Source organism: Puma concolor, chromosome B4 (assembly GCF_028749965.1).
Source record: "Puma concolor isolate L17-30 chromosome B4, mPumCon1.1.hap2, whole genome shotgun sequence".
In the NCBI taxonomy this organism is placed as follows: domain Eukaryota; kingdom Metazoa; phylum Chordata; class Mammalia; order Carnivora; family Felidae; genus Puma; species Puma concolor.
In genome coordinates, this window is record NC_141673.1 from 19,046,978 (window position 1) to 19,073,648 (window position 26,671).

A 26,671-nucleotide genomic window follows, 5' to 3' on the forward strand; every position below is an offset into this window, starting at 1 on the left:
GGGATCGCGGGGTTGTTCGCACTGCAAGAACCCGCTTCCCGTGCTCTTGCGTCCTGGAGGTGCCAACCCTGTCTCATCGCCAGCGCGGAGGCGGCCCCGCGCCCCACCGAGGGCGGGCAGCCAAGTCCTGCCTCCCCGCATCCGCCACACCCTCCCCTCTGGGCGGTCGGGCCAGGTGACCCGGAGCCCACTACGTCAGGACAACGCCCACCTGGGGCTTCACTGTGGCCGGTAAGTGGCAGGGGACATCCTTGCGATCTCTCCTCTCCTCCTAACGCCAGGTTAAAAACCTCAGCAGCAGCACTTGCTGTTTGCGAAACCGCCTGCCACCGACGCCCCGGAGTTAGACGCCTCACTCGCGCGGGGAGCCAGCATGTCGGCTGTGGTCCTGGAAAACCGAGGTTTTGGCAGGAAACTCTCTGACGGACAGGTGAGCCTGAGCCGGGGCTGGCCTCAGGGAGGGAGGGACGTCTGGTCCCCGGTAGGAAAGGGTCTGAGGAATGTTGTTCTTTCCTACTCCCTTAAGCTCACCGAGAAGTCTGAATTTATTTGAAGAATGATGGAAATGTCCAGGAAGGCAACAGATAACACGTGTCCTCAACGACCGCTCCCTAGGGAAGGACATCTGTCCTGTGTGGCTTTCAGGGAAAGAGCACTGCTTTAGGAGATGGGGATCTGGCTTCCAGAGCTGCCCCCAAGTAGCTGTGTGTCTTTTGACAAGTCACCGGCCCTCTCTGTTGCCTGCTTTCTCTTTCCTACAGTGAAGGGGCTGGTTCTCAATGATCCGGTATGGGAGGTGGGATTCTTCTAGATCTGCTCTCCTGTGATGTTTATGTAGAGCTCTCAGCCAGCTTTCAAAATGGCAACGTTGTAAGAAATTGTATTCTTTTTTTCACCTTTGGGAGAAAAGGAGGCATGAAGAAGTCTTGGACTTAGACCTGGGGAAGGAGAAAAATTAAACAGAGAGGGAAATGAACAGGACTTAGCCTTGAACTTGGAATGTGAGAGAACCCTAAACGTGACTTGGGGATAATACTCAGGGTGCATTCTGTTCTTCGGGACACGTTGCCTTTCTCTTGAGGTGAAAAATGGCAGCATACATTCTTGAATTGACTTATCACACTTGCAGACTTTGGGGTTCAGACGTAAAGCCCAGCCCAGCCCTGGGAGATAACGTCAGCTTACAGACAGCTGTCATTTACAAGATCAGTGAGACCCGTCTAGAGAACAGAAGCTGGAGGGGAGAGGATAGTTGTGTTTTAGCATAACTAGAGAGACCACAGAACTTTGGACTGACTTTTTTTTTTTTTTTTTTTTTTTTTTGAGTCCTGTGAGAAAGACTTCCTTTGGAAAGGTTGCACTTGGGAGACAGTTTGTGTTGAGGAGGGACAGTGTGGTTGTCAGATGGATCGCAGAATAGATTCTGGCCCGGTCATCATTCAGTCCTGGTGTTTCTGGCAGTGGGGCCCCTACAACCATGGGAGGAAGTTAGGGGCTATGATCTGGTTAGGGAGCCATGGGGGCTTAAAGCGTTCTTCATAGAACACTTAGAAGATTGAGAACCACAGATGATCGCTCTTGATGACTGGGGGGTAAAAAATGAGAGTTTACAGCATGTCTTACCTTTGCATGGAAAGCAGGGTATTTAACTTTGCAAAGCTGCAGGTTTATTCATTTGAAAAATTAGGATAAAAGTACCCATGTCCTAGGGTTAGGATGAGCATGAAATGAAATAGTGTCTGTAAAGCTTTTAGCACAGTTCCTGGAGCACCGTGTCTAGCCAGAACTGACTTACTTGTTCACCAAACTGGGTATGGAACATTGGCAAGAGACACAGGCACTGAGTCAAGCACAGTGGTTGGTACAGCTACACCATGGAAGGATGCTAGACAGGCAGTGAGCGGACATGGGCTCTTGTCTTTGGTTTACCGAAGCTGTGTATCGGGGAAGTCATCTAACTGGGGCAAAGAGGCTCAGTTTGGTATTTGTAAAACTGAGGGCGGGGGAGTTGGACTGGAATAGTCTTAAGCATTCCTTCCAGCTCTGAAAGTCTGCAAGAAAGACCTACTTTATGCCCTCTCGAAGCTCCCGACCCAGATGAACAGCACGTGCTGGACGTAATGCTGACATAAGGCTGGAGGCCTGTGATGTGTCAAGTGCTCTACCCACGCCACAGGCACAACAACCCTGCAAGAGATGTTCGGCTCATTCATTCACCCAGTAGGCCTATTGTGCACCTACTCTGTGCCAGGCGCAGTGGAATTTCTGCGCTAGTGAAACTTATATTCTAGTGGAGGACAAAAGTAATACAAAACTAATCAAATGAACAAATAATTTCGTGTAGGGGAAAGAGCTGTGAAGAAAAATAGAACAGGGCAGTGGAATACAGGATAAGAGGAACTCAGAAATCATAGCTCTGAATGGTGAAGCCAGTGTTCAAATGTAGATCACACTTCAACACCCTGGGCGCTCGCTGCCACACTTCTTCCTCCTGTAGAAACACGCTGGAATAGGGGGTGTAGTGTGTCCATGGCAGGATGTCTGCATCTTTTTTCCTGGTTGCCTTACACTGTGCTTGTGTATACATATAATCACACTTGCAAATACAGGCCTCCTACCATGACACTAAGATTGAAGGTGCCCTTAGAATACCTTGCTAAAGAGTATTATTGTTTGCAATTTTGAAAAATGCTCTTTTGCAAGGATAACAGAATGCATTTGTTAGATAAAACCATAGGGAATATATTTCTGCTGTCAAACATTTTGCCCAATGATCAAAACTCTTTCCATCCTGGGTGCTAGTAAAGGTCATTTTCCCTGCACTATTTCTTCCTATCTGGTGTCTGAGCTACTTTTCTCTACCTTTGCCCATCCTGGGTCTACATGTGTTTCTAAGCCAACTCATACGCTTTTGGGAAACAAATAAGGCATGGATGATGAGCCAATACAAATATATTCTGGAAGAGACTTGCCCAAGGTCCCATGCTGGATCCACATAGTGATGTTGGAATCAGAATCTACCCAAGGCCACCTTATTTCACAAACCCCCTTGAGCTTCTTTTCATTTAAAGTCCCTCAAGTTTTGCAAAGGGGAGCTATATGTTGTCTCCCTCGGGTCTGTCACTGGGAGGCAGAATACGGATTTTGGAACTGTTGGACTCATGTTCAGATCCAGGCTCTGCCACCATTGGTGGGCTGTCCTTGGACAATCCACTTAAGCTGGCAGAGTCTGTGTCCTCCTTTGCAAAGTAACATCACCCACCTCATGGGGCTATTGTGAAGACCAGATGAGCTACAACTTGTAGACTCTTATAACGGTACTAGCCGCTGCCAATGATGATGCTTATTAACTATAAAAATCACCAAGTATGGCTCCTGGCACATAGTGGGGATTCATTCAATGCCACGTCCTATTATTAATATTAATGACAATAAAGAGTAGTACCTTTCCATATGGCAAATGTGAATTTGCAGACATATTTGGGAAAAGTCACAATTTAAAAACTTGGGCTGTGTATTTATCAGTGGTTTCAAAATCTTCCACGGTGAAAATTATCTGGGACCTTTTGAAAATGCAGATTCTAAGATCCTACCCCACATACTCAGATGTGATGGGCTAGGGCAGGGCCCAGGAATCTGCATTCGAACAAAGATTCCCCAGGTAATTTTGGAATGGAGAAAAAAGGAACACTCATTGACAATCTGATCTAGAAAGTGAACCGGGGGAAAGAAGAAAGTGAAGGGGGCAGGTGTGGATTAGTATGGGTTGTCAGGAATGATATTGGATAACTGGTCTGCAAGACACAGAGGCCTTAATGTGGACATAATGCACATAGCAGAAGGAATTGTACAGAACGATACTTAGGAGCCTGGGTTTTTGACCTGCTACCCACCACCTGTGTGACTTCGGAGGAGTCACACCTTTCTCTCTCTGGCCCATAGTTTCCCCATCTGCAAAATAAGGGGGTGGAACTAGATCAACTCTAAAGACAGGGCCAGCTCTGCCAGTCAAGTCCCACATGGACATCAGAAGCCAAATGGAATGCATAGGTCAAGGAGGGATTATTCACTTCAGCTGGGGAGGACAGAGGTCTTCTGACAGAAGTGAGACCCAAGAGGGCTTTAGAGGCAGACTTAGATATTTGTTTTTTTTTTTTAATTTTTTTTTTAATGTTTATTTATTTTTGAGACAGAGGGAGACAGACCATGAACGGGGGAGGGTCAGAGAGAGAGGGAGACACAGAATCGGAAGCAGGCTCCAGGCTCTGAGCCATCAGCCCAGAGCCCGACGCGGGGCTCGAACTCACAGACCGCGAGATCATGACCTGAGCCGAAGTTGGACGCTTAACCGACTGAGCCACCCAGGCGCCCCCAGACTTAGATATTTGAAAGGGGAGCGTGGAGGCTGGGGCAGGACATCTGTTCTAATGAGCTGAAAAGGCAAGAAGAAAGATGATTTGCTAGAGAGGCAGTTCCTGTGGGCGGCCTCGGGAGATAAGGTACCAAGGAACCCTTGAATATCAGAAAGAGGTATTTTCTCCTGCTGGCCTTGGGAGCCTTTGGGGAATTCTGAGTAGTAGAAGGACACAAGCAAAATTCTGTTAGAACCAGACTGATACAGATCACTAAGGCTGGATCACAGCGGTGGCAGTAGGAACAAAAGAAGGACCTGACCCCAAGGGTCACTTCTAGAGGTCAGGTGGGACTTGGACATGTACAGGAGCGGGAAGCTGGTGGTGACAGAGTTTTGAGCCCAGGTGCCTTCAGGTCTGAGTTGTCCCAGTTATGGGTGGCACCTGTTGAGGTATATCTGGAATGTGTTATTTTCTTGGAGGCCAACAGAAGAGAACGTTGCCAAGTGAACCAGAAATGGAAATCTTTTGTCATTTCAAAGAAATCAGAAAAGACTAAGGACTCAGTGTTCTCTGGGAGGAAGAAGATGTATATCAGACACTCCTCTGCATGTCTGTGGCAGGGTTTACAAGAGGGAGAGGCAGGATAGAGTCTTACAAGAAGCTGTGATTCATGGATGAATGCTGGGCTCAAATGGCGTGGGGTCTCACCCTGGCTCCATTGCTGACTATATATCTCTGAGACTTCATTTTGTCATCAGTAAAAGCAGACACCTGCTGGATAATAAAACCTGCCTCCTAATTATATCAAAATTAAATGAGGTAATCCAAATCAAGTGCCTATTATGATGCCTGGGACATTACAGGCTCTTAATAAATGGCAGATTAATTCTACTGGAATTTTTTAAAAAGACAAATGTTTTTTAAGAAAGATAATATCACGGTCCATATAGGGATATAAAACGGTTCAGTCTTCCAGTTCATTTGAAGCCCTCTCTAATTACACCTGCTGATAATTTAGAGCCTGGGTTATTGACCTGCTACCCAACACCTGTGTGGCTTTAGAGGCATTACACCTTTCTCTCTCTGGCCCACAGTTTCCCCATCTGCAAAATAAGGGGGTGGTTGCCCCACCTCTGTGAGGTTCTGGGAAAATCTGAAATTTCTGAATGAAAAGAATTTCGTCCTAAAGGTCATCAATATTCATGCAAGGGTTATTATGCCATCACTGGTAGAGTCTGCCCAACACAGCCTTCTCATTAAGATGATGTAACATCCATCCCACTAATGTCATTAACTTGCTTATAAGAGAGTAATTGTTCTGTGTGGTTTTTTCTTCCTAGTTTGGGGTACGTGCTATTTATTTGTCAGCACACATGGAGCTTTGTATATTATTATTGCAAAACTTTATAATTTTTAAAGGTTTCAGCTAACCCTGAGACGCCAACCCTAATCCCACATTAGTTTGCTGACATGTGCATGTAGAAAGTGCTAGATCCTTGACAAGCTTTGCTATATAGTTTAGGACATCCCTCTTCTGGTAGGTTATTTGTGTTTCTTTTATGCATTTTGTGACTTTTTCAGTAATTGGATATCATAGATCCCAGCATACAGGACAATGCTTTCCTGAGCATAATGCTTCCCTGGGATCTTTGCCAAGGCTAAAGAGTCATTCTTGTGTATTTACAATATTTCCATCATTAAAAAAATTTTATTGTTATTTATTTTATTTTAGAGAGAGTGTGTGTGTGAGAACAGAGGAGGGGGGCAGAGGGAGAGAGAGAGAGAGAGAGAGAGAGAGAGAGAGAGAGAGAGAATCCCAAGCAGGCTCTGTGTTCAGCACGGAGCCTGACATGGGGCTTAATCCCACGACCCCGGGATCATGACCTGAGTTGAAATCAAGAGTTGGACGCTCAACCAACTGATCCACCCAGGTGCCCCGTATTTCCATCATTTTTATATGTAAACTGTTTTATCTTTTTTTTTCATCATGTGAATATTGCTTTGACAGGGTTTATTATTAGCATGATTTTCCAGATAAGGAAACTAAAAAGGCCAAGCTATTGCCCAAAGTGTTTCAGCTGATAACTGGAAGACAGAGGGCTCCAACCGAGGTCTTTGGTCTCAACCACCCATTTTTAGTACTTTCCACACCGTAGTTTTCAGTGTTTTTCTGGACACTTTTTGAATTGTATTATTCAAAGAGCCTACCTCTAAGGCTCTTTGTGTTATGTGTCTATTAAGCCAAATATTGAGCTCCTGAAGGATGGGAATTGTTTTATTCATTTTTGTATTTCAGGGCCCTAGTAGTGCCTGGCACTTGGTAGATGCTCACTAAAAGGTACTGGGGCTATAGGTGATATCAGTGAATAATGAGAGTTTTCTAAAAGTGAATCCTGACCTAGGAGCATCATTGTAAATATCACTCCCCTTGACTTACATATTTTCTACCAGAAATCATATACTTACTGTGTAGAATATATGTAACTCATTGCATTCCAAGCCTTAACTAGAAGAGAGCGTTTATGCCGGCCTCTTGCTTGCAGATTTCATAGGAAAACATTTTAACCAGGAGCACTTCATCTTGTAGGAAACAAGCTATATTGAAGACAATTCCAATCAAGATGGTGCCATATCACTGATCTTCTCGCTCAAGGAAGAAGTTGGTGCCCTGGCCAAGGTCTTGCGCTTGTTTGAGGTAAGTATTCATTTCCGCCTTGGATAATGCATAGCAGGCTTCTGTGTTATTTCCTAGTTGGATGCAGCGAAGAGAACATGGGATCTGGAATTGGAAGACTTGCTTTTCAGCTCAGGCGCTCACATTAACCAACTATGAGACCTTAGTGAAGTCTTTCATTCTCCCTGGGCTCAGTTTCTCCGTTCATAGTCAGAATCGTTCAGAATCACTGGTTGCACACACGGGAAGCTGGCCCTGATTTCAGACTTCTTTTATCGAGCTTTCCTTGAATTAATTACTATCTTCTCAGTGTTCCCAAAGCACTTTACTTTTAACTGCAACACTTATTTGCCTGGTTATGCATGCACATTTTCTGTCTGGGCCTGTTTCTTCAGGCAGGGAACCTTGGCTCAGCCATCTTATATCCTCTACAGACCAGTGTTATATATATTAAATGTTCAGTTAAGAGTGAAATTAAATTTAAATACAAGCAAAGTCAATTAGGCTTTATTGTTTCCTTAAAAATTTTTTTTGCCCTGGATTTTAAGAAGGAATATTTTTGAACCAATTAACTTTTACCCCAGGTAAATTTTATTCTTTAATAAAATTATATCTGGTGACTGGATACATAAGTAAATGGGGTACAGACACATGTCCATGCAGAAGATTTCAAATAATCTAAATAGATATTCTGTACTTACAGAAGAAGAGTATATGCACTCCTTAAATGTGAGTGGCACAGTGTGACTTTCTTCCAAACCAGATGGGATGGAAAGGGCGTGGGAAGCCCAACAAACAGTAGCTCAGCCAGGTAATCAAGGTCAATACCAGCAATGATGAGTCATGTAGACCGTATGAACCTTTGATACGACATGATGAAAATGACACTTTACCTCTGTGGTCTTCTTCCCCTAAAACCATAACCCAGTCTAGCTATGAGAAAAACATCACACAACTCAGTTAAAGGACATCATACAAAATGCCTGACCCATACTTCTCAAAACTGTCAAGGTCATCAAAAATAAGAAGTGTCTGAGGAATTGTCACAATCAAGGGGAGCCTAGAGGAATGTAACATCTAAATGTAATGTGGTGTCTGGAATGAGATCCTACTACAGAAAAAAGGACATTAGATACAAACTAAAAAAATTCAAATACATTATGGTCTTTAGTTTATGAAAAGGCATGAGTGTTGGGCGCCCGGGTGGCTTAGTCGGTTGAACAACCAACTTCGGCTCAGGTCATGATCTCATGGCTTGTGAGTTCGAGCCCTGCATCGGGCTCTGTGCTGACAGCTTGGAGCCTGGAGGCTGCTTCGGATTCTGTGTCTCCCTCTCTCTCTCTGCCCCTCCCCCATTCATGCTCTGTCTCTCTCTCTCAGAAATAAATAAATGTAAAAAAAATTTTTTTAAAAAGAAAATGCATAAGTGTTAATGCATTAACTCTGACATATTCCACCCTAACACGAGATGCTAATAATAGGGGGGTCTGGGTACAGAGTGTGTGGAAATTTTTCATACTATCCTTTCAATTTTTCTATAAATCTAAAATCTACCTAAAAAGTAGGGTCTATTTTTAAAAATACTGAACTTGGCTATCCAAAGGAGGCAGGGGTGGGTGGGGGAGGGGAAGGTCTGCCTGAGTGAGAGCAAGAAATGAGAAAAGAGAAGAGAGACTGAGTACTTTCTGAATGACAAACTGTTCACGAGAAAGAATGTATCTGTAAAATGCTCCTATGCAACATTTTAGCCTTTGTATTATATAGTTAATCAGCATTTTCCCCTTGAGAGGTCAGGCCTTAATCAGTTAATAAATTAAATAATAGCAAATTAACAGGATGTTTTCAACCTAATTAATAAACCACAAGTAACTAAATTACCAGGACTAGATAAAATACACCCAAAGGGTCTGTGTGTGTGTGTGTGTGTGTGTGTGTGTGTGTACTCTGGGTGAACTTTTTAAAGCATTATCCCAAATCTCAACTTCCATGGTCAGTAAGCGGTATTATTCTACACATTCACGGAGGAGGAAACAGAGGTCTCTCTATCAGTGATTGGTGAAGGGTTTTTTGTTGCTGTTATTGTTAGTGTGTTGATTTTTTTTCCCAAATATATTTCAGAAGCTGCTCTAGGCATTGTATAGGCCAGCATGCCTTCTACCCTTCTTAACAGCCTGGCAAAATGCACGGTTAAGTTACAATCATTCAAAGCGTTGAGGGAAGATAGAAAGTCAAATTCTAGTGTCCGTGGAACCACAGTATGTAACAAACCAGACACGGAGCGGGCAGGATTTGGGTCCCATTCAATCTGGTGGAGGAGGTATTACTCCATTTTATGCATGGAGGAGCTGAGGTTCTGAGAGGCTAATTTGTTCAAGATCACGCAGCTAATGTGTAGTGATGATGGGAGACGGGATCCCGGTTTTCAAAGCCGTGAGCTTTCCCTAGAGCCCCACACCTCTGCCAAATACAGCTGTCCCTGCCATCTGAATACCTCTGGAGGGTTTTTTTTAATGCAGATATCCTGACGCCATCTATGGGGACAGGGATGCTTTCTTATTCTTTGGGGAAAGGGATCTGTCACCAAGTATTCTTTTTTTTTTTTTTTAATGTTTCTTATTTATTTTTGAAAGACAGTGAGAAAGCTCAAGCGGGGGAGGGGCAGAGAGAGGGGCTGGGGACAGAAGATCTGAAGCAGGCTCTGTGCTCATAGCAGAGAGCCCGACATGGGGCTGGAACTCATGAACCTCGAGATCATGACCTGACAGGAAGTCGGACGTTAACTGACTGAGTCACCCAGGCGCCCCACCAAGTATTCTTTCTTTCTTTCAAATTGAACCATGTATCAAAGTGCAAAATAAATAAATAAATAAATAAATAACTATCCATATTGCCCTCATCTGTGTCAACCACTGTTAAAATTTTGCCAAGTTCATTTTCATTTTTTCATGTTTGATTATGGTTTCAAAAATTACAAATTAACATACTGTTTCTTAAAAAAAGAAATACAATGCTAAAGATACTGCTGTAGTCCTTTCTGATTTCTCCTCAATCCCGTCACGCTGCAAACTTCCTGGCCAAGACAGCATGAAAATGAGTTTAGTATACTTCTTCCCATATTACAGTCCTTTAAAAAATGATATTGATACTAACAGCTACTCCCCTGTGCACACGGTTTTGCAGCCTCTTTGGGCCAGGTGAGTAGAGCCGTCAAAAGCATGGACTCTGGAGAGACAGAGCTGTGACTTTGGGAAAGTCGCTTGACATGTCTGTGCTTTGGTTCCTCCTAATAATGATAGTATCTGCTTCAAATAGTAGATCTGAGTATCAAACAACTTAATGCATGTAAAACCCTCAGAGTAGATACACATTAAGTGTCCAAGAAGAATTGCTACATATATTTTTTCTGAATGCATATATTTTTCTGAATTGCTACATATATTTTTTCTGTTTTCGAGATTTATATAAATTAAGTTAAAAACTTCTGAAGAGTTGTTCTTAAAATGCATGGACCATATTTTATTTATCCAGACCCCGATTTTTTACATCTATGGTGTTTCCTATTTTCTGAAGTCACAGACAATTCTGCAGTACTTTGTTCTCTTTTTTTGTATGCAATGTGCAAATATTTCTCGAGGGTAGATAGCAAGAATTTTGATTGCTGGTCCTAGGTCATGGACATTTTTAGTTTTAAAAGAAACTACTAAGTCGTTCTGCAAATGTTCTTTAACAATTTATGCTCCCATTAGTTCACTGTGGGAATACTTATACTTCTAAAGTTATTCACGTATTATTCCTTTTTAATCATGGACAATATAATGGGTGGGATGTGGTGATTTATTTTTTAATTGTTTTTTTTAATGTATATTTATTTTTGAGAGAGAGAGAGACACACCGAGTGCGAGTGGGGGAGGGGAGGAAAGAGAGGGAGACACAGAATCTGAAGCAGGCTGTAGGCTCTGAGCTGTCAGCACAGAGCCTGATGTGGGGCTCCAACTCACGAACGAACCGTGAGATCATGACCTGAGCCAAAGTCGGGACACTTAACTGACTGAGCCACCCAGGCACCCCGGGATGCAGTAATTTATTGTTTTAATTTTCATTTCTCTGATTATGAATGAAATGATGGGGTGTCTTCATATTACATGACATTGGGTTTTATTCTTTTGTAAATTGTGACATGTCCATTCAGGTTTTAATCTTTTTCTGCTACAAATTTATCTTTTTCTTACCAATTTCTTGACATTTTATATAATCTGAATACCATTCTGTTTGTGACAAATATTTTCTCCGTCTCTTTATGTTACTTGGGTTTATCATATTATTTGTCATACTGAACTTTCAAGTTCTACTGTGATTAATATTTTCAGTCATTTCCTTTATGAGTTTTGGATTTGTTTGTTTGTTTGTTTGTTTGTTCTTGAGTTTTCCTTAAATTCCACTGGTGACTATGATGCCCAATCAGGAATGAGAACCACTGTTCTAAGCTGTTGCCGGGGAAGGAGTTCCTGCTGTCACCAGGGACTGCACCCTCTACTTTCCATGAACTAAATCATATTTAGCACTCAGAATATTTTAATATTTTCCATAAATTAAATAACTTAGTGGAGGTGAGTGATACCATACTCATTATAGAGACAAGGAAACTAAAGTTCAGGGGGCTCAATAGCTCGTCTCAGGTGAACACATAATGTGGTAGAACCTCAGAAATTGACTAGGATTCTAAAATGCCAAGCTTATCATTTTTATCAGAGTACAATCAGTTGTTTATGAGAAAGCAGAACAACTTAGCCTTTATCTTGCATGTGTTCTTTTCAAGACAACGGTCTTTGAACTGGGAACACTGGAATAAAGTATTGAAAACCAAGAGAAACATGGCTGGGCTTTAGTATTTCAGGATCTGGGTCCATAGTGAAGTCACTTTATCCTATCATCCATCTGACACTTACAAATAGGTGGATTAGGGAACTTTCCAGGGCCAAGACTTTATGAGGATTCAAGGGATCACTCATTTGCCTTTAGATGAGATCCTATCTTTGGTTCTAAATAGCATACTAGCTACATGTTGTGATATAAGGCGTATAAGTAGCAGCAGTTTTGTACTGTGCAATTTAGATCCCAGATATCATTGACTTTGGCAGATAATTTAACATATGTGCCTGTGTTTATTCATCTATACAGTGGGGCTAATGATCTACCTCCAGGGAGCTATGAGATTTTACATGGTACATAAAATGTGTGATACAAGTTGGGCCTGCAGAAGATGCTCATACAATGTCTTTTCCTTTATCCCTTCCACATGTGATCTATGAACCCTATTAGAAATCTTGGAAAAGATATAATGATGGGGAGGCTGTTAGAAGACTAGAGGGAGTCAGAAGCCTTGATGTTTAATTTTTCTTTCCAAAACAAAGTGAAAAACCTAGAATGAATGACTTAATATAGCCTGTGAGCATTCACAGGCAAATGGCAATGAGTTGGGGCAGGGCCATTAAAGAAAGGCAGAGTCGCTTGGTAGAGCAGAGAGATTGTGGTGGCCAGAGAGTGTTTGTGTATTTATATCTCTCATCATATCTTTGTGAATGAGGCGTACGAGCAAGCATTAGGTGAAAATACAGACAAACCCCCTAAAGTGTGTCATTGACACTGAACTTCTGGACCATGTATAATGAAACCAAAGGTAATAAAAAGAAAAGCCAAGGAAGGAATCTAAACTACACCTTATACAGTGTTTCCTAAACAACAGTCTATCAGATTCTACACATTAGTAGGTGTTTTATTAGAAAAGAGTTCTGAGAGGGGCTATGTCTGGAAAATTCTACATTTAGATTTTGGAAATCCATTGTACACGTAAACATATTACAGGCTCTGAGAAGCCCTGCAGAGAGGAAATTTATCCAATGTTATGTTGCTTGGTATTTCCCAAATGCATTTGGCCAGGAGGTATTGTTCAAGAAAGGCCTATTAACATTTTTGCAGGCATGAGCGTTCCACTAAGCTTATGCTGTTTCAGAGTTATGAGCTCCAGACCATCAGTTGTAACCTAAGTTTGGGGCCCTGAGGAGTAGAACAGGAATGGGCCAAGTGTACTGTTGGGAACCAAACTGAGTTCAACACCCTGTTGCACCACCTGTGAGCTGCATGGCCTTGAAAAGGTTATTTATCCCTTGGTAGCTTTGTTTCCTTATTTTTATTTATCTATTTTTATTTTTTTTAAATTTTTTTTTTTCAACGTTTATTTATTTTTGGGACAGAGAGAGACAGAGCATGAATGGGGGAGGGGCAGAGAGAGAGGGAGACACAGAATCGGAAACAGGCTCCAGGCTCTGAGCCATCAGCCCAGAGCCCGACGCGGGGCTCGAACTCACGCACCGCGAGATCGTGACCTGGCTGAAGTCGGACGCTTAACCGACTGCGCCACCCAGGCGCCCCTATTTATCTATTTTTAAACACAAGCTGTTTGTTTTAAGTTTCTTTATTTATTTTGAGAGAGAGAGGGAAGGACAGAGAGAGAGAGGGAGAGAGAATCCCAATCAGGCTCCATGCTGACAGTGCACAGCCTGACGTAGGGCTTCATCTGACCAACTGAGAGATCATGACCTGAGCCGAAATCAAGAGTTGCACATGTAACTGACTGAGCCACCTAGGTGCCCCTTGTGTATATCCTGTTTCCTTATTTTTCAAATAAAGGAAATACTAAGCCTGTATTATAGGGTTGCTGTGAGGCAGGGATTAACACATGTAAAATATTCGTCACAGTGTCAGACACAGGGTAAGAGCTCTATTAACTGTCATTCTATGCACCACATTTTTAGAGTGCCTAGAACTTCAGGAACTCTTAAATTCTTGGCAATATGAAAAGGAGTTAAAGGGTTAGAATTGTTTGCCTTGAAGAGGGAAGATGGGGCAATGAAATCTCTTTTTTTCCTCCCAAATATTTGAAGGACCATTATGGAAGCAAAACCCTGCTTACTTTCCATTACTTCAGAGGTAAAAGGGCAAGGTGTCGCAAATCCAAGAAGCATATTTTAAATCAAGTAAAGGCAATATCTCTGTGGTAGAAGAGTGCTAGAAGGCACTAGTTTCGAGCATTACTACTATGAAAACAGGCAGCAAAAGGCAGGGCAGAGTCAAAGCAGACATTATGGTGTAAACAAACCTACTTTCCCTTAATAGAGACAAAGGATACAAATCTCTCCAGCTCCCCCAAGACTGGCAGTAGAAGCAGAACATTCCGTATGGGAGAATCACCTGTACCCTGTGAATCCTTCACTGCAGTCCCGTCCATGTTTAATGAGCAGGTCCATCCTTTGACGCCTTGTAGCAGAGATACATTGGGGACTTTTAACTAAACCTTAATACGTGCTCAGAGTAATAAATGAAAGACGAACAGTCATGGGAGCCTAGACCATCTGACCCCCCCTCCCCCCCCCCCCCCGCCTGACTCCATATGGTGAAAACTTTCTTAACCCCCGAGCTACCAGGAGCACACACGGACATCCCAGCCCCTCAAACAAGAAGTGAGATCTGCAGAGTGAGCGCAGATTTGTCCCTGCATCGCCAGGCTTCATTCCTTGCCCAAGAGCCTGTTCTTTTCCTCAGGTGCTTAGCATCAAAGTCACCGTTCCATTAAGATGTCACCGGGCAGTGGACGTGTGTCCTTGTAAACCTCAGCCAGGGACTACATCAGAATGTAACACAATCAGTTTGGTATTTATCATAAAGATACAGAAGAACTGTGTTTATGTATGTTGTCTGGGTGGTGAGACAGGGAAGCAGATGTTTTAGTAATTGGGGTCCAGCATCCCCTGTCCCCAGTTGTTCTAACTTTCAATTCTTTATGCATTTATTTAAGCATTTTCTGTAGCTCTCTATATTTTTAGCCTCTGCTGGCTCATGTCTGTGCCTTCTTAGAAAAATAGTCTCCTGAGAGTCTTTGCTGCAAGTGGCTTAGTAATGGGCTATAAAATTAGATGCCAGCTCCCTGGGGAAGTTGCAAAGAGGTCTCCCTCCACCAGTCAGCATTCCACTAATCACCTTACCTGAGATCCTCTAGGGAAAAGAACAAGCAAATGCATGGGTATACAGAGTGCTGAAGTTCATGGGTATGCTCAATTAGCATCATTTAGTTGATGGAGACACAGAGGTTCTGACTAAGCAAGCTGCCCAAGGCTAGACGCTTAGAGCCAAAAGTGCCTCAGAGTTCACCCTGTTTTCACAGTAGCCTGGGCTTTTGGAAACAAATGGAAAGGGCCAGTCAGTGTTTGTCACGTTCACGTCCTATGCTCTGCCTCTGCCCAGCTGACCCATGTCTTTTCCCCATCGGATATTCAGTGAGCTCATCCTCCCTCATTTACGTGTTCAATTAATATTTTTTGAGTATCTACCATTGTCAGACCCTATATGGGTGCCGGAGAGCCTGGGGTGAGTCAGATAGTCATTCTCTGACTCTACAATAGTTAGAGAAGCTCAGGGCTCCGTGAGACAGAGTCAGCCAGGGAAGGCTTCTTGCAGATGGAATGTTCAAGCGGAAGCTTGAAAGCGGTGACCGGGAGAGAGGAAAGGGGAAGTTCATTCTAGAACAAAGAAACAAATGACTTGACGTGAGTGAACAAACAAGTGGTCACGTCACAGAATCCTGAAATCCTTTCTATCTCGCCACCTCAGCGTTCCTGGGGACAGAGGCTGGGTTGCAAAGGGGACATCTAAGCAGATATTCGATGTTTACTACTCTAAAGTTTGGACTTTAAGGTCGCGCCTGTGACCCCGGGGCCTGGTGAGCGGGGCAGGATCTAGAATGACCCACGAGGGTTATTAAGGGTTGCCTTAACCCCTCTGGGCTTAGGTCCGGAGCAGTTGTGAGCAGTACAGCGTTTGCTGGAACATTGCTTCTTTCATCAAAATAAGAAGAGCTTTGAGTTTCACTGGAAGAAAAAAAGTTCTTAGAGCCAGGATGACTTTCAGAATTTTCTTTAAAGCCCCTAGTACAGATAATGATGTAAAGAACACCCATGTAACTCCTTGCTTAAGAAATGAAACCTTGCAAAGGGATCACTTCTATAGTTCGTTACTAGAGAAGTTTCTCTGAACGTGTAGAAATGAAACATGGCATAAATGACTGGAGCCCCTGGGGACCCTTCCCCGTGAACTTCCTCTTCATGTGTAGCTATTAATCTGAATTCGATGTTCCTCCCACTTATCTTTTTATGCTTGTATAGAGCCACCCATTAATGATCTACGGCATAGTTTTGCAGACTTTGACTCTTCATAAAATTGGAATCATTTTACAGCTCTATTTTTGCAGTTTTCTTTCCCAATGACAGAGAGGCGAGCATTGTTTTTGAGGTTTGTCCGTGATGTCCTGGCTCATTCATTTCCCCCTCTGTATGTTCACTGGGTGACTATACCTTACCTCTCCTGTTGGTGGGATATTTAGGTCATGATCGTTGTTTACCCCTAGGAATGGTGCCGCACTAAACTTTTTGTGCAGCCAGATGACTGTATTGACTAGAAGAGCCTCTAATTGAAAATCAGTGCTGTTTTTAGCTGTTAACAGTTTAGAGTTGGACGTATTGGAGAATTAGCAACACAGAGCTTACGTTTTGAACTTTTATTATGAAGTTCGAGCTCCCATGGTGAAAATCTGAAGCGTGCCATGACCCCCTGATGGCACGTGAGTTTGGATTGCTCTCCAGTAGCTTGGGCTGAAACGGGACACAGGGGCTTTTAGATCTTATGACTCTGGTGGCAAGAAAAGGGGTAGAAAGAGGACAAAAAGGCTCTTTTCTCCAAAGCCTCGAAAAGAGCCTGGATTGAGCTGCTTCCCCAGTTATCCCCAGACTGGGGTCTTCCCTGAGTTGAATGCAACCCCAATAAGTGGAGGGGAGGGTGGAGAAGAAATAATCTGACAAAGAGGGGGAAGGCTGAGGAAGAAAAGGTCCAGAGATCACAACAGAGACACTTCCAGAGGAGGCAAGAGTGTGTCCCAAAAGATGGTCTCCAGGGTGTGAATCCTGCTTGAACCGGTCCGAGAACGCTCTTCCAGAGCACAGCGGGGAACAATCGGGAGCTCGCTCCAGGATTTAACTGTGCTGCCCGTACTTTCCTGAATGTCTTTGGTTTCCTGTTCACCCCAGTGGGTTTAATTTCTAGATTCTTGGTCAACCAAGGCCGTTCCTGGCCCCCTCACAAGAGGAGATCAGTAAAATATATAAGCAGCCTCGCCCGGGTCTCCATGAGACCTCTTCTCTAATCTTTTAACTGTCGTTTCTTACCCCAAATAGTGTAGCGGCCTCCAGACTGCTTCTACCTTTGCCTCATATGGTCTATTCTTAAAACAGTTGCCAGAGTGGCTCCTTTTGAAACTTGAGTCAAAGACCGTATCTTCTCTGCCTGATTACCTTCCATAGCTTCTTAATATCACTCTGCGTGAAAAGCTCAGTTCAGGTAATGGCCGATAGGTCACGCTCGGTTACTGCTCTGCCTCAGTCCTGTTGCCCGACCTCTTGCTCATTCTGCTCCAGTCATGCCAGCCTGCTTGGGGTTCCTCAGTCATGTTGTACACTGTCTTGCCCCAGGACCCTTGCACTTGCTGTTCCCTCATGGCTTGCTCTCTCATTGACTTCAGGTCTGTGCTTAAATGTCACTTGTTTATTTTTTGAGAACTTCCTGACCACACCGTTTCAAATAGCACCTTCATGGCACCCCTGGGATATCCGATCCCTCTTTCTGGCTCTGTTTTTCTCCATTCCATCTGAAGACTGTAAATTCCACTTATTTTTCATAGTTACTGTTTGTCTCCTGCTTTGAGAATATAAGCTCCAGAAAGGCAGGGATTTTTCCCTCTCTGTTCACTGTTGTATCCCAGCACCTGGAACAGTGTTTGGCGCATGGAAGGTGCCTCATTAAATAAGTTCTCGAAAGCTCCTGTCTGTTTACTTGAGACCAATGATTTGGGGGCATTCTTTGTGAACATCTTTGATGTTGCCCCCAGAAATCTCTGAATAGGCCAGAACATAACTTCATTTAAGTTTATTCTAAGGCAACAGCATGGAGTTAGTCCAAAAGATCTTCCTTTTCCAACCTAGTACCATCTGAAAATACCCTCAGCTTTTCCTTCTCCTTTTTGAAACAGGCTCTCAGGAAAGGACCTGAGAAAAATTTAAGGTAAAGCAAATATTAAAGGGTAAAATAACTCATAAAACATAATGTGTTTTGCCTCCCAGGAAAGTGTGTTTATACCAAATTGAGAGAGGCAGAGTATAGTAAGTCCTTAGCGGGTCTCCAGCAGCAAAGCCAAAATCATATGAGGTGAATTTCCCTTTTTTGTTACTGAGATGCCATGTAATATGATTAGTTTTACTTTAAACACAAGCAAACAGAAGTTTAGAATGACCAACTAATGTATTCAAAGGTGGTGAGCAGCTGAACCAGAACTTGAGCTAAGATTGGTTCCAAAGCCCACACTCTCTTCGTTATACCATTCTCCTTTTCTTGAGGAATGAAATTAAGATGCAAAGGATGGGCCCTAAGCCTGAAAAGACCCAGAAGGATAGATCCATTTTGCACCATTGTGAATTCTGTATCTGTAATTTTATTCATCAGTTGACCAAACCCCCTTTAGAAAGATTTTCCTCAAGGGCGGGAACAGAAAGGGATTTCTGGCCAATCCCGATTGAAATAGGCTCTTCATTTCTATTTACTTTTCTCTGAGTCCTCAATCTCTGCTCAACAGACCTGATTAATTAAGGTGTTACACGGCTGTCTTTTATGCATAAATTAGCTATTGGACAAATTATGAAATTGTCTTCAAAATATTTAACTCTAAACCTTTCTTGCCTCTATCCAGATGTCCATGTGGAGTAACAGGCAGAGTTCTTTGTCCCTCACCCAAAGATGTGGTGATGTTAGATGGGTCGATTTGTAAACCTACACAGACCCCTTGTTTAAAAATAAAAATTCATTTACTGAATGGTAATTATGATCATAATCAGGTTTAGAGGTTCATTTCTAAAGCCTCTCTTAGCAACGAAAATTAATGGTATCTAAGGATCCACACTGATAAGCTGGAAAAACTCCAATAAGGAAATTGCATGCCAAACTTGAGAGTTAATTATTAACAAATTGATTCAAAAAGGAGAGAAATGGTTTAGAGAATTTGGCTGAGTGTTCTTAGCCAAAAACTTCACTCACATTTTAAAAGATATATTTTTCTTTTCATTACGTGCATAATATTATTTTTAAATTATTTTTTAATTTTTTTGGAGCAAGACCAAAGGAGTGCAAGTGGGGGAGAGGGGCAGAGGGGGAGAGAGAAAGAGAGAGAGAGAGAGAGAGAGAGAGGGAGAGGGGGAGGGAGAGAGACGGAGAGAGATAGCAAGAAGGAGAGAGGGAGAGGGAGGGAGAGGGAGAGGGAGGGAGAAGGAGGGAGAGGAAGAGGGAGAGAGAGAGAGAGAGAGAGAGAGAGAGAGAGAGAGAGAGAATGCCAACAGGCTCTGTACTGGGCTTAATCCCATGACCCTGGGATCATGACCTGAGCTGAAATCAAGAATCAGACCTTCTAGGTCCATCCATGTTATTGCAAATGGCCAGATTTTTTCTTTGTTTTTTATGACTGAGTAACATTCCTATATATATTCCTACACACACACGTATACATATACATATACACACATGCACACACACCGTATCTTCTTTAGCCATTCACCCATTGATGGACACAGGTTGTTGGAATATCTTGGCTGTTGTAAATAACACTACAATGAACATATGTGTGCATATATCTTTTCAAATTGATGTTTTTTTTCCAGATAAATACCTAGAGGTGGAATTGCTAGACTGTGTGGTAGTCCTATTTTTAATTTTTTGAGGAACCTCCATACTGTTTTCCATAGTGGTTGTACCAGTTTTCATTCCCACCAATGCTATACAAGGGTTCTCTTTTCTCCACATCCTTGCCAACACTTACTTCTTATCTTTCTGATAATTGCCAATCTGACTGGTGTGAGGTGATACTTCATGTTGGTTTTGATTTGCATTTCCTTGAGGATTAATGCTGTTCAGCATCTTTTCATGTACCTGTTGGCCAACTGTATGTCTTCTTTGGAAACAGGTCCTTTCAAGTCCTCTGCTCATTTTTTAATTAGGGTGCTTGCTTTTTGACATTAAGTTGTGTAAGTTCTTTATATATTTTGGATATTAATCCCTTATTGGATATACAATTTGCAAATATCTTCTCTTATTCAGTTGCTTTTTTGTTTGGTTTCCTTTGCTATGCAAAAGCTTTTCAGTTTGACACAGTCCCATTTGTTTATTTTAGCTTTTGTTGAACTTGCCTTGAAGAGGCTGGTCCAAAAAATATTGCTAAGACCAATGTCAAAGAGCTTACTGTCTATGTTTTCTTCTAGGAGATTTATGGTTTCAGATCCTACATTCAAGTCTTTAATCTATTTTGAATTTATTTTTGTGTATGGTATAAGATAGTGGCCCAGTTTCATTCTTTTGCATGTGACTGTCCAGTTTTTCCCAGAACCATTTATGGAAGAGATTGTCCTTTCCCCCATTGTCTTCCTCCATATTCTTCCTCCATTGTCATAGATTAATTACTATATATCCATGGGTTTGTTTCTGGGCTCTGTTCTATTTCAGTGATCTGGGTGTCTATTTTTGTACCAGTACCATACTGTTTTGATTGCTACAGCTTTGTAGTGTAGTTTAAAATCAAGAAATATAATATTTCCAGTTTTGTTCTTCTTTCTCAATTGCCCTGGCTACTTAGGGTGTTTTGTGGGTCCATACAAATTTTAGGATTTGTTGTTCTAATTCTGTGAAGAATGACACTGGTATTTTGATGGGGATTTCATTTATTTAACCTGTTGATTGCTTTGGGTAGTGTGGACATTTTAATAATATTAATTCTTCCAATTCATGAATACAGTATAGCTCTCCATTTCTTTTCTTTGATCAGTTTCTTTTATCAATGTCTTATAGTTTTCAGAGTACAGGTCTTTCACATCCTTGGTTAAATTTATTCCTAAGTATTTTATTCTGCTTGATGCAACTGTAAATGGGATTGTTTTCTTAATTTCTCTTCCTGATAGCTCATTATTAGCATATGGAAACTCAACTGATTTCTGAATGTTAATTTTATATGCCATAATTTTACTGAATATATTTATTTGTTCCAGTTGTTTCTGGGTGGAATCTTTAGAGTTTTCTTCATGTTGCATTATGTCATCTGAAAATGGTGATAGTTTTACTTCTTCGTTTCCAATTTAGATGCCTTTTATTTATTTTTCTTGCCTAATTGCTTGGCTAGGACTTCCATGTTTTGTTTTGTTCCAGATCTTACAGGAGAAGCTTTCAATTTTTCACTGTTGAGTAAGATGTTGGCCATATACAGGCTTTGTTATGTGGAGTTATGTTCCTTCTGTACCCTACTTTGTTGAGAGTTCTTATGATAAATGGATATTGTATATTGTCATATGCTTTTTCTATGTCTATTGAGATGACTGCGTGGCTTTATCCTTTGTTTTGTTAATGTGTTAATGGTGTACCATGCTGATTGACTTGTGATTGTTACTTGCTTTTCAATGGTTGCATAATCTCCACGGAGTGATTCCACTGCAATTCACCTAATCATTCTCCCATAGCAGGAGTTTAGTTAGCTTACGGATTTTGGTGAAAATTTCCCCCATATGTTAGATCTCCAGAATCATAAAAACTGAGTCATGGCTATTGCGAAAGTGAGAGACTTCTCTCTGGAAGTGCTTTTGCTGAGGGTAGAGTGTGGGTGTTGAACATCAACAGCCTATAGTCTGTCTGCCAGCCCTCCCAGCCCCTTTTCCACCTCCCACCCCTTCCTACCCCTCCCACCCCTGCTGTACTCTTGTAAATAAGCATGCCAGAGGTGTGTCCACTCTCGGTTCTTGGCTTTGATGTATTCTCTGGTCTACACAAGGCAGGAATTGGTTATCTCTTCTTTTAAACTTTCAACTTAGGCAAATAGTAGATGAAACTTATCCCTTTTCTTTCTTTCTGAGCCAAGAGGATGACGTTGCTCTTTGCTTTGTTTAGGAAGTCACCTCTGTTTGTCTAGAAAGCTTCAGAGCAACCGCTATCTCTCTGACCTTCCCTCCTCTAAGCACTCTCTCTCTCTCTTCAGTTGGGGCCCTCAAATTGGGCTACCTGGCCATCACTGTTAGGGGTATATTTTCTGCAGCTGGTGCCCATAAACAATGGCTCCATCATGTGCCTTCAGGGATTATGAGGAAGAAAGTTCAGGAAGAGTACCTGTATGGGGTTACTTATTGCTGTGTTTGCTATTTCCAGAGGGTTTCATTTCTTGTGCTTGCCACACTAGTAGTAATAATGATAAAAGCTGGTGCTTGCAGAATCCTCACTGTATCTGGCAGGAAAGGCAGTGTAGTCAGAACACCATGACTCCCAGGTTGGAAAAAAATGGTCCTCTCTCTCCAGCCGCTTTCGGCAAAGCACCATCATCTCTGATTTCACTTATTACATCCCCCTTAACCTACTCAAAGGCTTGTTGGGAAGGTCATAGAACATAATTCTAAACTGTGAAGTAATACTCAAAATGAAAATGTTATTGGGTCACCTGGGTGGCTCGGTCAGTTAAGCTTCTGACTTTGGCTCAGGTCATGATCTTGTGATTCGTGGGTTCAAGTTCTGCATCAGGCTCTGTGCTGACAGCTCAGGGCCTGGAGCCTGCTTCACATGCTGTGTCTCCCTCTCTGTCTGCCCTTTCCCTGCTCACACTCTGTCTCTCTCTCTTTCTCAAAAATAAATAAACATTAAACAATTCTTCAAAAATTCAAAATGAAAAGGTATCATCATGGTAATTATCCATATTTTCTCTTCAACCCTATGCTACTAACAATCAAGGAGAAAGATACACTTCCCGAACTACAAGGGATTTAAACCCAATAAGCCTGACTCCCCTGGGCCCTATTTAAAACCAGGCAATGTTGCTTCTGTATTGTTAATTTAATGAGATATTATTATTGAGATTCTATGGGATTTTATTTGGGAAAGGAGGTTTCCTTATGTAAACATTTTTGGCAACCGCTGCTCTAGTCATTTGAACCAAACCAAAATCTTAGGTTTGCAACACTAGGCTTTTAGCAGATTTCCACGTGATTAAATTCTGTCATTTGCACTGTTTCCCCCACCTTTTGTTACTTGGTTTTGCCGAAGAAAAGTAAACAACTTTTGCTACTTGAAGGACTTGCTTCTACTCCAACGTGTGTAACAAAAGTCCTGTTCCTCCTCTCTCTGCCTTGTATCGTGTTGTGTGTTTTGCTCTGGTTTTGCAGGTTTTGTCTGTGTTAATTCCACTGACAGGCCCCTCGGCCCTCCTGCTTCTCTCTTTTAGGAGAATGATATAAACCTGACCCACATTGAATCCAGACCTTCGCGCTTGAAGAAAGATGAGTATGAATTTTTTACCTATCTGGATAAACGTAGCATGCCTGTCCTGGCAAACATCATCAAGATCTTGAGGCATGACATCGGTGCCACCGTCCATGAACTTTCCCGGGATAAGAAGAAAGACACAGGTAACAAACAGAGGGATTTTGCAACACCAGCAGTTTGACGCCCTCTTCAAGAAACAGTGGCAAAAATACCATCCACTCTGGTAGACCATTGTGGGGGATTAATCTGGAAGGTGTATGTTAGGGACCTGGAGGAACCCCTGGATATTTTAGACATTGAGTAAATGTTAGTTCTTTCTTCACTTCCTCAAGATAGAGATTTCTTATATTAATAATTTTCTTTCTCTTGCTGCAATTTTTTTATGTTCTAAATTTTGGCAATCACGAGTAAAGCTATTATAAACATTCGCGTGCAGGGTTGTGTGTGGATGTGAGTCAAAAACTCATTTGGGTAAATACTTAGGAGTGCGATTGCCGAGATGAACTATTTTTTCTCTTAAATAATCAAAACGCTTTTTCCTACCGTAAAATCAAAAGTTTTGCATTTGTTTTTGTTTTGTTTTGTTTTTGTTTTTTGCCAACACTGAAGAATTTAGGTCAGGAGGATTTCAAACGTTATTTTAAATAACAATTTGAATGGGCAGACAGGCTTTCAAATGAGACCCACCTCTTCGCAGAGGCCTTTGAAACATTTTCTAAAAGATACCCCCAGGGCCTTCCTAGGAGACTTCTCTTGTTTTCCTGCCCCCATCCTTCTGTGGCTATCACCAGGACAAGGAAGTTTATTCCCGATTCTGCCCCTGTGGAGCCCAGACGGCCTCGCACATGGGCTCAGGTCACCGAGGGGCGGCCACTTGGAATTCCTCCTCAGTTCAACCCTTTCTGCCCTCCTTCTCTTCCACCTCCCGAGCTGCTTCGCTGATGACCGCCTTCTCTTGCTTTTCCGGCCACCTGCTCCCGACAGGAGCTGCAGGCCCTCAGGACAAAGGGCCTGCCGGATCCTGGGGCTAACTGCCTGGCTTGGAGCAGGTGGAGGCTGGGCCGGCTGGGGCCCTGGGGTAAGAAATCAAAGCAATTGACAAGCAGGCAGGCAGCCCCTTGGGGAGGCAGGGAAAATGTATGTAGATCAGCTGAAGGGCTGGTCGCCTGAACTGGAGGCTCAGAAAGGAGGTTCTTAACGGGGACGTGCAACAGTAGTTAGGAGCCCAGACCCCTGAACCAGGGGTGACTTTGGGCAGATGACTGACCTTCACAATCTCCCACTGCATCGAATGGGAGTAACAAGAGTGTCTGCTTCGTAGGGTTAATGAAACACCACCGGTGGAGCATCGAGAACGGTGCAGAGCATGTTTAAGGGCTTAGTACATATTCTCTATTCTTAACCGTTATCATCACTGTTACTATAAATAATGGCCCCAGCGCAGGAGCTGTGAAAAGCCAGCCTGTACACAGCAACTTTTCCAGAGAATCTGAGACCTGGCAAATGACCTCAAAGGTCGTGCGGCCCAACGGACGTCTTCATTTTTCATTGGAAAAAACGGAGGCCATGACTTGCCTTAAGGCACAGAGTGAATTCTGTGCCGCTGTGGGTAAGCATGTGTCGCGGGCTTCTCTGCGCCAGGCCTGGTGATGCGAGCTGCGGGGAGAGAGGCCCAACACTACCCGTTCTTAAGGTGCTCACAGGCTGACCAGGGCGACAAGACACCCAGGTGAATACAGTCCAGGGACAGGTTCTGTAACGAGGACAAGGTGATGGAATCTGGCAGGGTGCTGACCTTTGAAACTGGTTGACATCTGACCTGTGAAGACAATCCTGGAGGGACTAACCCTTGACAACAACACGTTTCATTTTATTTATTCATGTGGTCGGTCATCCCATCCCATACTGGCTGTCCCTACCTGACACAGTTTCCTGACCCCAATGTCCACATAACGGAAGGGCTGCTAAGGGTGCTGGTCCTGCTCGAACAGCACAGCCTCACCCCTGCAGGGAGGGGCGGCTCTTGGGTTTCTCGGTTTTGAGAATTGCAGTCTGGGCCCAGAAAGATTTTTTTTAGGGAAAACAACCCATCCCTTTGCAGAGTCGTTCTTGCCATGGAGCTCAGTGGGAGAATGATTAGAGGGAGAAAGGCATCGTGGTAGATCTGAATCTTTGATTCTGTCACTTGACAAAATGCCCTTTCTTTTGAGGGGCTAAGATCTCAGGAGCGAGTCTGACAGCAGGTTGAAGTGGGAGATCTGAACCCCTCGAATCAATTAGGCTAAATCACTTTTCACTCTAGTTTTTAAGCCATTCAAAAGGCCATGTGGATGATAGAGAATGGAAGTTTCCAGTTTCTTAATTGCCAAAGTTCCCCACCCAAAACAGCTTAAGGGAAGGTTAATTATGGTGACATGTTAAAGAGACTCCAACCTTCTAAAATGCCTCCTGGAGGAGCTGATGTGACTTTAATAGGATTTTAATCCAGAGAGTCTTTTGAATACTTGAGATCTATTCTCTTGCTACCCTCTCTCCCGATGACCTCAAATCCTTCTTCAACCCAACATGAAAGAGCATTAATATCTTCCATCGATCAATCTACTAATCCTTTTACCTTTCCCTTTGAGTCTTCTGCATGACATTACATTTAGAGGGGGATGGAAAATTCCTACATGGAGGCAGATTGCAGCCAGGAGAAGCAGACGGACAGAATGTCTTGGCTAGACGGAGGTATAGGATTATCACCGTCTTAGAAATGTATCTGTTTGGAGTTATTTTCCAAGAGCAAATGGACATCTGGTGGATTTTGTTCAAGTTGTGGTAACGATGGGAATCCTGGTGTGGAAGCAGAGGGGGTCCAAACTTCCGGTACAATTGTATTTTCTGTGGGGAGTGGAAGGGCTATTTATATATTTATTCGTCTGTCTGTTTACCTATTTCTATCTGTCTGGCCTGGGGGCATTTATGATTTTGTCTTTTTTATTTGGATCAATGCCTGAAGCAATGATTTAAGGGAACATATGTTGTGAGAAGACAAGAGCAGCATTATTACTCAGTCCTACCCCAGACACTGCCCCTCCGCCCCAGCTCCCAGCTCCGTCTTCGGGCCCCCTTGCTGCTCCAGTAGTGCTCCCCTGAGAAGCCTGAGGTCTCAGACCGGTCATCGGTGGAGGAAGGATGGGACTCCTGGCAGGAGTTTGAAAAGCCCCTG

The 26,671-nt window shown here is 42.9% G+C and overlaps 1 protein-coding gene across 2 annotated transcripts in view; it reads left to right on the forward strand.

Annotated features, from left to right (window-relative positions):
- PAH (phenylalanine hydroxylase) overlaps positions 1–26,671 on the forward strand; it is a 101,739-nt gene that overhangs the window by 30,523 nt on the left and 44,545 nt on the right. For both annotated transcript variants that reach the window (XM_086712507.1, XM_086712508.1), the window contains 3 exons: positions 282–430; positions 6,943–7,050; positions 23,420–23,603. In XM_086712507.1, the coding sequence (XP_086568633.1) occupies positions 374–430; positions 6,943–7,050; positions 23,420–23,603 (349 nt within the window). In that variant the 5' untranslated portion in view covers positions 282–373. The remainder of the gene's footprint in view (positions 1–281; positions 431–6,942; positions 7,051–23,419; positions 23,604–26,671) is intronic.